At 36.2% G+C, this 15,372-nt stretch overlaps 1 protein-coding gene across 2 annotated transcripts in view; it reads right to left on the reverse strand.

Annotated features, from left to right (window-relative positions):
* Nucleotides 1-4,244: 4,244 nt before the first annotated feature.
* The window catches only part of LOC103739294, a 15,075-nt gene continuing 3,947 nt past the window's right edge, over nt 4,245-15,372 (reverse strand). For both annotated transcript variants that reach the window (XM_017799769.1, XM_017799768.1), the window contains exon 2: nt 4,245-4,523. In XM_017799769.1, the coding sequence (XP_017655258.1) occupies nt 4,518-4,523 (6 nt within the window). In that variant the 3' untranslated portion in view covers nt 4,245-4,517. The remainder of the gene's footprint in view (nt 4,524-15,372) is intronic.

A 15,372-nucleotide genomic window follows, 5' to 3' on the forward strand; every position in this document is an offset into this window, starting at 1 on the left:
TTAGGTTTGCTGTTGAATTAATACAGTTATACAATATTGAACTCAGTATAAGCCCTGTAAGACATAAAATTGAATGAGTTTGTAACCTTTAAAAAAGATCTCCACTTCTTATTAAAATACACTGTTTCTTACAGAAAGACTCATTGTTTTTTGTTTTTGCTCTGAGATGTTGGAAATTATTTCCTGATTAGAAACAATGATTTTAAACCAACATGATTTTTAGATAATTATATTATTAAAGCATGAGGAACCACTTTTCAAAATGCTAGTAACTATTTCTAATTTATGTCTAATATACTAATCCTAGTAGGTGACAATCATTAGAAATAGTCAGCAAAAATTATCCTCCTATAAAATTTTATGATTGAATGTTTTTATACTCTTGGCATTAGATGTGGCCATGGACTTCGCAATATGAAGAGGGAATCAGGGTAGAGGGAGAGGAAGAAAACCTTAAGAAAGACTGACTAATGATCACTGAAACCTCAAAAGTAGAAAACTTTGAAAAATTAACTTTTTCATAGCATTTTAAATAAACCAATCAAGAACTTGAACAACCTGAAAACATTTACTCATGGTAAAAAATAAAGATAAAAAAAAATAAAGCTTTAAGGCTGGGGATAGAGCTCTGTTGGTAGACTACTTGTCTAGGAAGAATGAAGCTCCAGGCTCCAGATTACATCCCTAACACTGTATAAACTGGGAATGGTGGTTTCAATCCCAGCACTTGGGAGGTCGAGGCAGGAAAATCAGAAATTCAAAGTGATCTTAAGTACACAGTCAGCTCTGAAGTCAACCTGGGATATGAGACAGTAGTGTAAAGTTCTATAGCACACTGCCTTTTCCTACCCTGAATCTCTTCTCTCAGCTTTAAGATAGTCTTGAAACCAACAGGATGTTAGCATGCCAACTATAAAAATGATCAGGGTAGCAGTTACTAGAGATGCCACATTGCAAATGAGCTCCATGAAAAACTCCAAGCTCAGAGAATGTTCACAATGACTAGACTAGGGGCTTCCTCACAAAGCTATGATTGTAGAGTTTCCCTTTATTTGTCCAGATTCAGTACTGGAAGTTCGTTGAATGGGAAGATTCTATTAGCTTTAATGTTGGAGATAATTGATGACACATGTTCAACACTATATGTGCTAGAGGCAACTCAAAGGAAAAAGTGTATCCCTCTTCCAAAAATAGCTAAAAGATATTATCTCAGGAATGAGATGTCCATTGAATATTAGAAAAATAACACCACCCTCCTGGAGCTCCTCCAATAGCTAAATAAGTATCAATTAATGTCTACTACATAGTTCTAGAAAACATAATGCAAAGAAAACAAATTAAAAGGAAAATGACAGGTATAAGGAATAATGACATGGTAGGTGTAGGGAGTATGAAAAATATATAAAAAGGCATAGACCAGTTCTCTCAGCACATCTGGAGACACACAGCAGAAGGCATGTCATTGGTGACTAAAGGTATAAAAGTATTGAAGTAGAAACAGCATCGCACTGTAGAGCATGTGATTGTGTAATCATAGGACTTCCACCCATTTCAATAAAGTATTGTCACCCCAGACATAAATAGATGGTAGATGATAGATGATAGATAGATAGATAGAGATAGATAGATGATACATAGATAGATATAGATGGATGATAGATGGATAGATTGATGTAGATAAATAGTTATTTATCAGTTAACTTTCAGTAGATTGTGATTTCACAAGCATAACAGAATAGAAAGCATGATGAAAAGCAACATTTAAATAGAGCAATTGATTATTATAGAAAAGGCAATACCGTGACATTAGAAGGATCTTATGTAATCTTATATACTATATGCAGAGGGTCAAGTATATAATTATATCTATTAGTCAAGAATGTTAGACTGCCATGTCCTTCAAATACTGTTTCACTATAGATGTTAACCATCTTTGGCAATTAAAATCTCTCTGCTCCCTCTTCTGTGATGATATCTGAAACTTCTGAAAGGGGGTATGAATGCCTTATTTAAAGCTCAGCACTCCTCAGTTTCTTATTCTCTGCACTTAAACTAGTGTGGGTCTCTGTTTTAATTGCCATCTACTACAAAAAAGAAGCTTTTCTGTTGAGGGTTGAGAGAGTCACTAATGTGTGGGTATAAAGATAACTTACATGGGGACAATTTACTACTGTGTCCATTTAGCAGAACAATAGTATTAGGTTCTCCCCTAGGGCCTATGGCCTACTCAGCCCATGGTTTGGGGCAAAGTTAACACTAAAAGCTATGAGTTCCCTCTTGTGGATTTAAAGCTAATCACAAAGTGATTGGTCACTCCCATAATACTCATGCCACTGTTGCACCCAGACTAGTTCCTATTGTAGCTCACAGAGTTCACATTTGGGTAAAACTTATGGCTGTTCTTATCTTCTAGTAGTATGAATAGCATCTTCCAGCATTATGAAAACTAGCTAGTAGGGATGGCTCTCCCAGGTCAGTACCAACTTTATTTCTCCATGTTCTTTGATTCAAATATGTGGTGCCTTCAATGATGTGGCAATAGGATCCTATCACAAAATTCTGGAGGTACCAAGAACAATGGTAATATCCTGTAATGTTTATGGTGTCTATGGGACCCCACTGAGAATCAACTCACAAAGAGGTAATCCACATCCGACACTGAGTGTTTGATAGCCTGTGGTATTGTTTCCTAACCCCTTGTTATACAGAAAATTTATATTTATATATATTTTGATATATATTTGATACATATATATCATATATACTACAGTAGTAGGTTTTCATATGGCATTTCAAAGACCTTTAGTGTTATCCCTTCCTGCACTCCTGTCTCACACTCAGGTTAACCGTTCTTTTTCTGTTATTCCCCTCTCACACTTCACAATACCTTTGCTAGATTCCCCCTTACCATGCAGTGCACTCCATGTTCCCTTAAGAGTGTTTTGAATTCTATGGGTACTTGAATGTAAACACACATATATCAAGATTAACATTTACTATCCACATATGAGAGAATATGTAGCATTTTTCTTTCTAGGTCTAGGCTACTTCACTCAGAATGATTATTTTAAGTTTCCTCCATTTACCAATGAATTTCATGTTTTTATTTTCCTTACAGCTGAATACATTCCTTTGGGTATATGCACCACATTTTCATTGCCCATTGATGAGTTGATGGGCATCTAGGCTGTTTCCACTTCCTCGCTATTGTGATTAGAGCAGCAATGAATATGGATATGCAAGTATCTCTATAGTAGGAGCAGTGTTATAGGTGGATCATAGGGTAGATTTGTTTCTAGCTTCTTGAGGAACCTCCCACAGATTTCCATAGTGTCTTCACCAGTTTACATTCTCACAAACATTGCATGCACTCCCCTTTCTCCACATCTACACCAGCATTTGTTGTTTTGAGCTTACCCATTCTGACTAGCCTATTATTTAATCACAATGTAATTTTAATTTATATTTTACTTACGGCTAAGAAGATTGAATATTAAAAATATTTCTCAGTCATAATCTTTCTTTCTTTTGAGAGCTCTCTGTTTAGTTCTATCTCTCAATATTTCATTGGCACACATGAACTCACAGAGAATGGGATTGCATTAGACCTGTGCAAGATCAAGGCAGCCAAAGCCTCAGTATGGATGGGGGAGGAACTCATGGAGTCCCACCTGTAGCTGAGGAACTATTAGCAATTGATGGCTGCTAGGGAAGAAGAGATTCAGTTTTGCACAGGGATGAGGCACTTGAGAGGCCACCCATGCCCCGGTAGATGGTCCTATACCCATGGTCATAGAGGCCACACTAAGTGGACTAGGTTTAAAAAGAAATACATGAACCTGAGAGGAAAGGGTGGTGGGGGGAATATAGGGAAGAAATTAGAGAGGGGGTGAATGTTTATGAGTTTGATTAAAACACAATATAGACATGAATGACATACTCAAACAGTTAAGAAACCTTAAAATCAATATTTAATAAAGAATGGTAGGTGATATAATAAAACAAAGAACTATAAATTAAGCAGCAGTGGTGCTGCAAAAAGTCTTATTTTCACAATAAACCAAATTGAAAACATAACTACTGAAGAAAACAAACAAATAAGTATTGCCAAGACAAATAGAAGGCCAGGTATATTTGAAAATAAACATTTTCAAATGGCATTATCAATAAGAAGAAAAGAAGTTTGAAAGGGTGAAAAGAAATACAAACTTGTTTCAAATGTTTCAACATTTGTTGAATTGGGATTCTCAACACTACATGCATTAAATTCACAGGATTCAAGTAGATTATACTTATGCCTAGTATTTCTGCTGAAAAGGAAACACGAAACATAAGAAAAACTTGTCAGGTAGAATCCAAATAATTGGGTGTGGTCTTCTAGGTCCTTCCATGCTTGACATATCAATTTTCTCTGCATTGGTAGAGAGCAGTGACCCATCTGAAATATCTCTGCTTGGTGAATCCTTCTCCAGTCTTCCCAGTCTGAGATTTTATAGAATCTGATCATGGAGGAATATTTAGGGCTGTATGAAAAATAAAAAGGAGAATTTGCCATTACATATATTAATCTGTGTTTTAAACCTGATATAATTACAACAGTATTATCTCTGATAAGTATAAATGTGAATCTAACAAGACAAGCCCAGAGTAGATGGTATGCACGTATTGGCTTTTGGTGAATCTGAGATACATCATTTCAAATCTATAACCACTAGACGGACTACACAATGATGAATTGGTTTTTGCAAACCGCTAAAAATAAATCATTATATTTCATCTCCTCTCCCATTAAGCTCCCCCACCCTACACACCCATATCTGTTTATTAGTTTCCTGTCGCATTTTCCTACTAAAACATGCATAGTGAAGATTTAAAAGCTAGCATCCAGCTATGAAGCTATGAGAGAGAATATGCAGCACTCATGTTACTATGTCTATATTACCTCACTCAGGATGCAGTGATATAAAGGATAAAGGGGAATAACAGGGTAAGAAGTGTTAAATGGGGTGGGGAATTGGAGGGCAGGTCAGAGGAAGGACTACAGGGATGACTAACACTAAAAGTCTTTAGAAAGAGCCATGTGGAAACCTGCCACTATAGAGCCTTCTTAAAGTAGTCACATTTACTTTATAAAATAGATTAAAGGGGGTTACCTTATGTCAGGAGGCCATTGCCCCTTCTAGACAGTCAGACTAGCAAAGTGAAATCCAATGCCAGGAATGGACTCCCTTTTTGGAAACTGTGGAGAAGGGGTGCCATAAACCCTCCAACAATTCTGGCTATCACTCCTGGTATTGGTAATCCACCAGAACTTGATGCCAAATCTCTGTTATTAAAAACACAATGCACATGAGCTGCTGAACAAACAAGGAGAAATCACGCTGTTGCTGATTTCAAAGCCTTATGCCACTGGCTAGCTTTTACATTGCTCGAAGGTTCTATGCATACTACCAGAAGGAAAATTAATCATCAGCTTTACCCATCTGTGAATCCTGTGAGATTCAACAACTGGAATGGCAAGATATGCCTGCTGGTGTAATAGCGGCATGGATATTTTGGGACTAACCAACCACTTTCTAATTGGATTTAAACTTTGCTTCAGAAGATGGATCACACACTTGACATTGATATCAGGCCTAGGAACCTGAGACTAGAGAGGTCACAGGCCATAAAGGAAAGCATAATATTATTATGCTAAGCAGATATAGTATTAAACTGACTTCCAGACTTATTGTTATACCCATAGATTAATGTATCTCTCAACTCTCCCTCGAAAGCTTCCTTATATGGAGATTTAGGTTAAACACAGAGATCCACAACTGGCCAATATGCAGATAATGAGAAGCTAGAGAGTGCTTATACCTGAGTAGGAAACTTATATCAAACTTCTGCAATCTAAGACTCAGAGATCATTGCAGAAGAAGGGATGGAAAGCTTGGAAGAGCCAGAGTTGGTGGATGACCAGCAGGAAACAAGAGTTTTCCAGGCAGCTGGGAAGTTATTCATATGAAATCACAGCAATGATACAGCATATACATGTCTCATGTAAGCTCAAGCCAGAGAAAATCCCAGCATAGATGTGGGAAAGTGGGTTAGAAATCCTGGCTCTACCTGAGAAATTAGGGCAAGCAATGGGGTTGCTGGGAAGGGGAGAGGGATCAGTCTTCTTTAAGGGTGTGACCCTTGGTAGGTTGACAAGATACAAGTGGATGGACCCACACTGAAGGGGACTGGGGACACAAATTTTGACTTTATATTATGCGCACTAGAGTACGTGAATACTAGAGTACATGATATGGGGTGGGATATTAAGGCATTGCAGACACTGGAGGGGATCTAAATACCATCAAAATTTCTCTAACAACTCATGAAAAAAATTAAAAATTTTAAAATTTAAGTATAATACTAAAAGTGTCTAAATTAAAGGAATTACATCAATTCTGGTCATATGTCCATGATAATCATTGACAGTTGCTATTCTGCAAGATCCCACAAACAAATGAATCAAATAAAAATTCAAATAATAAACTCAAGAATAATTTTGAAATGCACGAAATCTTAGTTTATATATACTTTAGACTGTAATCTCAGCATGTGACATTTCCAGGCAGGACAGTTGTAGTGAGTCTGAGTCGCCCTGTTTACAATGTGAGAACAAAGGGAAAAAGGGAGACGCATTCTCCAATGAAGAAACGAACTGAACAAAACAAAACCCGTAAAGTTTACACAATAAAGACAACAAAAATAACCTGAAAGAAACTTGGGCTAACAACATTAGCTGACACACCATAAGAAAAAACCCAAAGACTGATGAGCACATTCTCAACCTCAGTAGTAAAATTACAGACATGCAAAGCCAAACATCAATAAAATGACTTTTTAAATTTATCACCCTCTTACATTGCAAGAATGTAATAAAATAGTGGAGGATATAAAATGACAGTGATAGATAGATATATCACTTTGGGGAACAATTTGAATTTCTTAGAAGAAAAAACTTATTTCAATTTTATTTCAATAATTTATTTCAATTGCTTGCAATAATCTATTGAAGCTGGTGTTGAGTTGATATACATGAGAAAACACTGGTAAGATGTGATATCCAGTAAGTTTAAGAATCACAGGTAATTTTCAAAGCTTAAATATACACTAAAATGATAATGGCTCAATTAATAGTAATTAATGCGTACAAAACTACATTTCCATTAGAAAATATTTAGATATGTAGACACTTTGAGTAAAAATATTGTCAAACTGTATTATTATTTATGTAAAAAAATCATATATTTATACTATATATGTCCCTTACATACAATTCAATTTTATCAGAATACTACTGGTGAACAACTAAAATAGTAAAGAAATAAGAAAGTATTCCAAAGATAAATTTAGTTGTTTTTTGGTTGTTTTGACTTGTGGTACAGTGAGTTGAACCCAGGGCCTTACAAATGCTAGGCAAATATTCTACTACGGAGTTAAAACCATAGTTCATGCACTGGTATGCATATTAAGAAGATAATATTGTCAGAATGTTGCATCTACCCAACTTGTTCTATAGATTCACTTCCAAAATCATATGCTAGTGAGATTATTTCAACACATGAAAGAGGTGAGTTTGAGGGACAGGAACACTAAAGAGGGTAGTGGGGGTGAATATTAGCAAGCTACATGGCATACATATATGAAAATGGCATAATGAATCCATTATTTTGTGCAATGAGTATACACTAATTCTTTTTAAAACTATTTCACTAGTTCAAAAGAGAATTGAAAGCTGTGCTAGCTGCAGGGGAAATAAAACTTCATAGAGGAAATGAACTTGAACGGAGTTATGATGGATGAATGTGAAAGAAGTCATTTACTTCAAATAAGAAAAGAAATATGAATAAAAACAAAACAAAATCAAAACACAGGTCATTATTTTTTGGATGCTTACAAACATTCAAACTTTTATATGGTCCTATTAGTATAATGAGAGGGTAGCATAATTGTAACATGCATAAGGCCCTTAGTTCTATTCCTAGAACTGAAAAAAATGTGTATGTGTATGTATGATGTATGTGTGATGATGGTGGATAGATGATGATAGATAGACAACAGACCCAGAATATTCACCACAATTTGAAGGAGACTAACAAAATTAAAAGATTGACATTAGCAAGAATTATGAAGCTACAATAGTCAAGACAACTTGGTTTTGACAACATGGACAAGCAGATAAGTGTTACAAAACAGCAACAGCATAACCTAGAAATACAATCACATAATCAGACAATCACATAATCAACTGACATTTGACAAGGGGACAATGTTAACAAAATAGAGAAAAGGTTGTCTGTCCAATTTTTCAACAGACATTACTGGAACTTCACATTCATATGTAAGGAAAAATTAATCTAGACACAGACTTTACCCTCTTTTTTGTTTTTAATTTTTAAACACTTTATTTATTTTTATGTTTGAGTGTATTGTCTGCCTGTACATAAGTGCACCCATGTCATACACTGCCCATGGAGGTCAGAAGAGGTCATCGGAGCCCCTGGAACTGGGGTTATGGATGTTTATTAGCTACCATGTGGGTGCTGGGAACTGAACCCAATTTCCCTGGAAGAGCAGCTAGTGCTCTTAACCTCTGAGCCTGCTCCAGCCCAACTTTACCCTCTTAACACAGTTCAGGTCCCAGTATTTTACCCTCCTAACACAGTTCAGGTCCCAGATCACAGTCTCTCTTTAGTATAACAATGCCATGATCCTTGAGGAAAATAATTAATAAAGTCACTAAAATTTAAAACTTCAGATCTGTGAAAGACAATATTAAGGCAAGGGCAGTGAAACCCACAAATTTGGTGATAATACTTTCAAAAGATTGTCTTATGAGGACTTACCCAAGTTATACAATGAGCACTTAAAACGCATCAATAAGAAAATAAAATTTGAATGATAAAAATGGGGGGAAACCCTAAACAGACAGTTCATGAAAGAAGATCTACATTTGAAAAGATACTAAATATTATATATCAACAGAAAATACAAATTAAAGCAATGATGACAAATGCTAACTAATTGTCAGAATGACCAAAATCCAAAATTGGCAACACCACATGTTGGTATTGGATGTGGGACAAGAACTCTCATTCACCTCCATGTCCTGAAATCTCAGCTCTCAGACTTGCTTGGATTGCACAGATATCCCAGACCTGTGAGCTCTACCACCCCAACTTGTCAGCAAACCTGCTCACCTAACAGTCGCTTAAGACACCCAGCTGCTCCTGGACTGCTTGGAGTCTATCTTAGAATCTCAGACTCAAAAGTCGTGCCTATCCCTAGCTAAACTGAGTACACTTCTTACAACCTGTTCACACACCAATAAAAAGTGGCCCCTAAGACAGAATACCAAACACCATTCAGCAGTTGGGGAAACTGCAAAGATATAAGCATCCACTCAACAAAGAACCACCCATACCAGGAAACTCCACCACCGAAACAAGTTCAGATGCCTAAAACTCATCTTAAAAACACAAAAATCATGAATAACCAAGACAACATGTGTCCTTCAGTAATTAGTGTGCTCATCATAATGTTTCCTGAGAATGACAACCTAGCAGATGCACAAGACAATGATTTGAAAAGAGCAGTTATAAATGAGTTCAAGGAACTCAAAGAGGATATGAATAAAAGACTGAATAAAACTGTAGAAACAAAGAGTTGAATTAAATAACTAAAATCATTCAAGACACGAAATTAAAATTCAATAATGAGATGAAACGTCTGAAGAAAAGCCAAAGTGAAATAAAGCTTGAAATAAAACACTGAGGTACGCAGACAGAAAAGCTCAGAGGAAAGGATCAGAAAGAGTTTGGATGAAATGCAAGAGAAAATCACATCTTGATGAAAAGTTTGAAAAAATGGATTTCACAATAAAGGAAAATGCCAAATCTAAAGTAAACCAAACACCAAATATATAGGACCTCTGGGACCCTATGAAAATGTGAGGAAAAGCTGATATCCTTTAAGGGAGAGTGACTCTAGGTAGACTGACTAGACTCCAATGGATAAACGTGCACTGAGGGACATCTGGGGACAGTAGCTCTACTTGACAGTCCTTAGCATAAATGACAGAATGCATGCAATCCAGTGTTGGTAGGGGCTATGGGAGGATGGTGATGGGGAAGGGGATAAAGATGATTAAAAAATTTGTGTATGACCTACACAAAAATTCAATAAAATATACAAAAAGGTCAAACCTATGAATCATAGGTATAGAAGAATTAGAAGAAACCCAGGTCAAAGGCAAAGAAAATATTTTTAATAAAATCATAGAAGACATCTCAAATATAAGGAAAGAGATGTCTATCTATCAAGGTACAAGAGGCATACACAGCACTAAGTAGACAGGACCAGAAATGTCCATGTTATATAATAGCAAAAATGCTAAATGTACAGAACAAATAAAAGATATTAAAAGCTACAAGAAAGGAATATCAAGTCACATATAAAAGCAGGTCCAACAGAATAGCAGCTGAGTTTTAAATGAAGTCTCCATGAGCCAGAAGTGCTTGTATCAATGTCCCACAAGTCATAAAAGAACATAAATACCAGCCCACACTACTGTATCCAGAAAAACTATCAGTAGTGACCAGAAAAGAAAGTAAAATATTTCATGATAAAAATATTTAAGAGATTTATGTCCACGAAGCCAGCACTACAGAGAGTGTTTTATGAAGTACATTAATCTGAAGAGAAGATTCAATGCTTTCAAAAGGACACAATAAATAAACAATTCCAGAACAATTAACCAAAAAGGTCTAAGAAAATAATACTCCAATACCAATCTAGTAAGAATTAATAAACATTCATTAATAATAACTTTCAATATATATGGTCTCAATTCCCCAACAAAAAGACACAGACTGCTTAAATAAGAAAACAGGATTCAACATTTGGCTGCCTCCAATAAACATTTTACCATCAGTGATTGACATCATCTTAGGATAAAATGATGGAAGAAAGTATTTCAAGCAAATGGAACTAGGAAGCAAGCAAATATAACTATTCTAATATCTGTCAAAATAGACTTCAAAATGAAACTCTTGGAAGAGACAGGGAAGATCACTTCATAGTCATTAAAGGTGAGGATATTATAGTCCTAAGCATATATTTACCAAGCACGGAGACACCCAACTTCATAAAAGAGGCTGTATTAGATCTGAAATCACACAATTAACAGACCAGAAACAACCAAGGAAGTAAATGTAGTAATTTAAAGTCTCCCGGTTTCGGGGCTGGAGAGATGGATCAGTGGTTAAGAGCACTGACTGCTCTTTAGAGGACTGAGGTTTGATTCCCAACACCCACACGATGGCTAACAATCATCCATAACTCCAGTTCCAGAGGAATCCACTGTCCTCTTCTGACTTCTGCAGCATTGTATGACACTGGTGCACTCACATACATGCAGGCAATACACTCATACATATAAAGTAGAAATAATAAGTAAAATATTTAAAGTCTCCCAGTTTAAAATAGCCCAGGATCAGGTGGATTTAGAGCAGAATTCTATCAAACCTTCAAAGAAGAACTAATATCAAGATTCTTCATATCATTCCACAAAATAGAAAAGGAAAGAACACTCCAAAATTCTTTCCATGATGCTAGTATTACTCTAATACTCAAACAAGATGGAAGCTCAACACAAAGGTGTTATGTCAATGTCTCTGAGGAATGTAGATACAAACATCTTTATGAAATACTTGCAAACCAAATGCAAGATCATAGCAAAAATATCACCAACCATGTTCAAGTCTGTTTTATTCCAGAGATGCAGGTATGATTCAGTATACATGAATCAATAAATGTAATCAAATATATAAACAGACTCAATGACAGAAACCACATCGTTCTTCTATTAGATGAAGAAACGTTCTTTAAAAAAATTCAACATCCATTCATGATAATCGTCTTCGAGAATCAAGGGGCACAGGAGACATATCTCAATAATGAAGGCAATGTAACCATAACCAATATCATAATAAATAAAAGAAACTCAAAGCATTCCCACTAAAATCAGGAACAAGACAAGGGCATTTGCTCTCTATTCCTGTCAATATGGTACTTAAAGTCTTACCTACAGCAATATGACAAATGAATAGAAGGAATACAAATTGGAAATCAAGACATTAAAATATCCTTATTTGCAAATGATACAGTTCTATACACTAAAGATCCTAAAGGCTCCAGCAGAAAACTCCTAGAGTTGATAAAACACATTCAGTTAACTAGCAGGATGTACAGTGACTTTCCTATATACCAAAACCAAACGTACCGAGAAGGAAATCAGAGAAGTATTTCCATTCATGATGGCCGCACAGTGCTTAATGCTTCTTGGAACTAATATAACCAAGAAAGTGAAGGACTTGTATAACAAAAATATTAAGATATTGGTAAAAGGAATAGAACAATGTGGCAGAAGAGGGGAAGACCGTCCATGCTCATAGACTGCTAGGATTAATGGGAAAATAGCTATCCTAACAAAGCAATCTACAGAACCAGTGCAATACCCATTGCAATTACAATTCTGCACAGAAACTGAAAAATAAACCCCTCAAATTTCATACAGAAACAAAAACAGCCAGAATAGCCAAAAGAATCCTGAACAAGAAAAGAAATGCTGCTGGCATCACCATCCCTGATTTCAAATTATACTATACATCAAACTAGTAAAACACTGTGGTGCTGGCACAAAAATAGACACACTGATCAGTGGAATGGAACTGAGGAACCAGATTTAAGTCCATGCAATGTCAGGCACCTAATTTTTGACAATGAGACCATACAATTGCACATGGCTGTTTCTAGCTGCTTCACTCATAACTGCAGAAGTTAAAAATAGCCACAATGACTATGGATAGATTAGTAGGTAAAATTATTTGTGGTAATGGAATGAGCGTGGGATGATTTTCAAGCCACTGAAAGACATGGAAGAAATTTGGATACACGTGACTAAGAGAAAGAATCCAATCTGACAAAGCCAAATACTGTGTGATTCCATACATAGCTTCTTGGAAAAGTCAGGGAAGAGATCAGGGATTGTCAAAGTTTGGGAAGGAAAGAGAGATGACAGGATGAAGCACAGAGATGTATGAGAACAATGACGACATTCTGCAGGATAGGACTGAGATGGACTCGTCCTTGCAAAATTTCAAAATGCATAGAATTTAAAGCTTCTACAGCTAACCGTAAAACAGACTGTTGACATGAAATGACGATGATGAGCCATTGTAGGGTCACAGGGACATCAAATACGGTGAGAGAGGTTGAGAGCATGTAGAGATGGAGCAGATGGTAGAGAACTGTCGGTTTGATCAGCTTTGCTACAAACCAATCATTACTCTAAAAATGAAGTTGGTTTTCAAAAAGGAATGTATTCATTCACTCATATCCAATATGAGCACTTAAAATTATTTTCAAAAGCATTCTAACAATGGAAGCCTCACACTGGAGTGATAATCCTATGGTTGCTCAGTTCATGAGGCTGGACATCGCAGCAGTTCGACTCTTGTGCTGAAGGCATGAAGGATTCCTTGAGAGCTGCTGGTCAGTCTACATGGGAACCCAAAGAAGTTGGTTCTAATACTGATGAAGGAATGCTCCAGAAACAAGATAAACTTGCCAGCCAGAGTGAAGGCAAACAGGAAAAAAGCAAAGGCTCCCTTTTGCCACATCCTTTAATATGTAGTGCCACCACAAGGTTACCCATATTTAGGGTGGCTCCTCCCAGTTCAAGTAATCTGATGAAGGAGGAAGTCCCTCATGTTTTAGTGAATTCCAGACACAGTCAAGCTGACAACTGAGACTGGCCATCACACTCATGTTGTCTTTCCCTTGCTTGCCATTTCATTTGTTGGCCTTCCTTATTTCTCCCTCTCTCCCTCACTCTTCATCGCAAGGTTTACTTTGTGCTGTAACTCTTCCCCTCGCAGTCTCAGTTTGTACTCACTTTATTTTTCCTCCTACTTCTTTTCTGAATGTTACCGACTGTGTCACCAGCTACTATTTTCTCATCACCCCTCTCCCAAATCTTGCATTTGTTCCTGTGGTGTTCATTCTTAGAGGCAGTTTCTTTGCTGTGCTTTTATAAAAATTTGTCAGAATATTAAGAATATTAAGACAATTTTTCAGCTTCTCCCTGTCAACATTTTTATGGTATAAATTTTTCAGCAACTAGTTCATTTTACTACTCTCAAGTGTTTTCTTGTCTTTATATTGATGCTGTGTCCACTTTTTAGCTACTCAAAATTAAGTAAGTTAACATATTTTTTGTTAAAATGACAAACAAACCAGTATTCAGGATTGGCAAAGTTCTGCATCTCAGTTCCCACAGACTAAGGGGTCTTTCATTGGCCATACTCATTTGCCCTAGTTCCCTTAAGGATTGTGGCAAACCAAAAACACTGGTTTCTCAAGCCCAGATGAGCAGCTCACCTTCAGCAATGTGTTCTCTCTGTGTGTGTTTAGCTTCAGCTGAGCCCTCTTCACTTTTCAGCCTTTGTCTTTCACTTCCTCTTTTATAGTCACAGGCCAATTCCTGTTTGTGAGTCCATTGTCAAAGAAAAGAATTTCCCATTTCAAAAGAAATTCTCACCTGTCTAAAACACAAATTTATTGGCACGTTCTTAGAGAAGCTATCCTTGGGCCCACTTTCAGATCTTTCTCTTATGAATCCTACATTTGAGCTCAGCAGTTTTGCCAATTCATATACACGTTTTTGAAACAACAGATTGTCATTCTCCAAGTGTTGTTGAAAATAGAAATGGCAGAGCTTTTCCTTTAAATTTCTCATTGTGACTTTGGAATATTCTTAAATGAGGTAACAGGGACACTGTTGCATTCATTCTGCAGTTATGCATCATCTTCACACCAGCTTTATCTGAATGTATATTATAGTTCATTTATAGTTTTAAAAACTCTCTATACCAAGAGACATCATTCCATAATGCACTGCAAATCAAAACAGACCTTTAGTTTTAAGAGTTAAAACTGACCAAATTTTCATTGACTTGCAAATTTTTTTGTTTTTTTTTTTTAAGAGTGCAGCAAGTTTGACTTTCTTTATTAACAACACTTTCTTTTCTCTACACAGCTCATATTGAACTAGCTTTGGCAGAGCCTCATAATCTCTTTTGCCCATTATTATTATTATTATTATTATTTGCCTGTAAGTGAATTATTAAGTATTTCTTTGTGTGGCTTGAAATGTACCGTAATCATCATAATCACATCATCTTTTTAATGATAAATTACTTTTACTGGACTGTTGGACCAGGAGCATTACAAGATTGGCTTCACCTAGTAATTGACCACATTGAGTGCTCA

This window comes from Nannospalax galili, unplaced genomic scaffold, assembly GCF_000622305.1.
Source record: "Nannospalax galili isolate Female #2095 unplaced genomic scaffold, S.galili_v1.0 scaffold78, whole genome shotgun sequence".
Lineage (NCBI taxonomy): Eukaryota > Metazoa > Chordata > Mammalia > Rodentia > Spalacidae > Nannospalax > Nannospalax galili.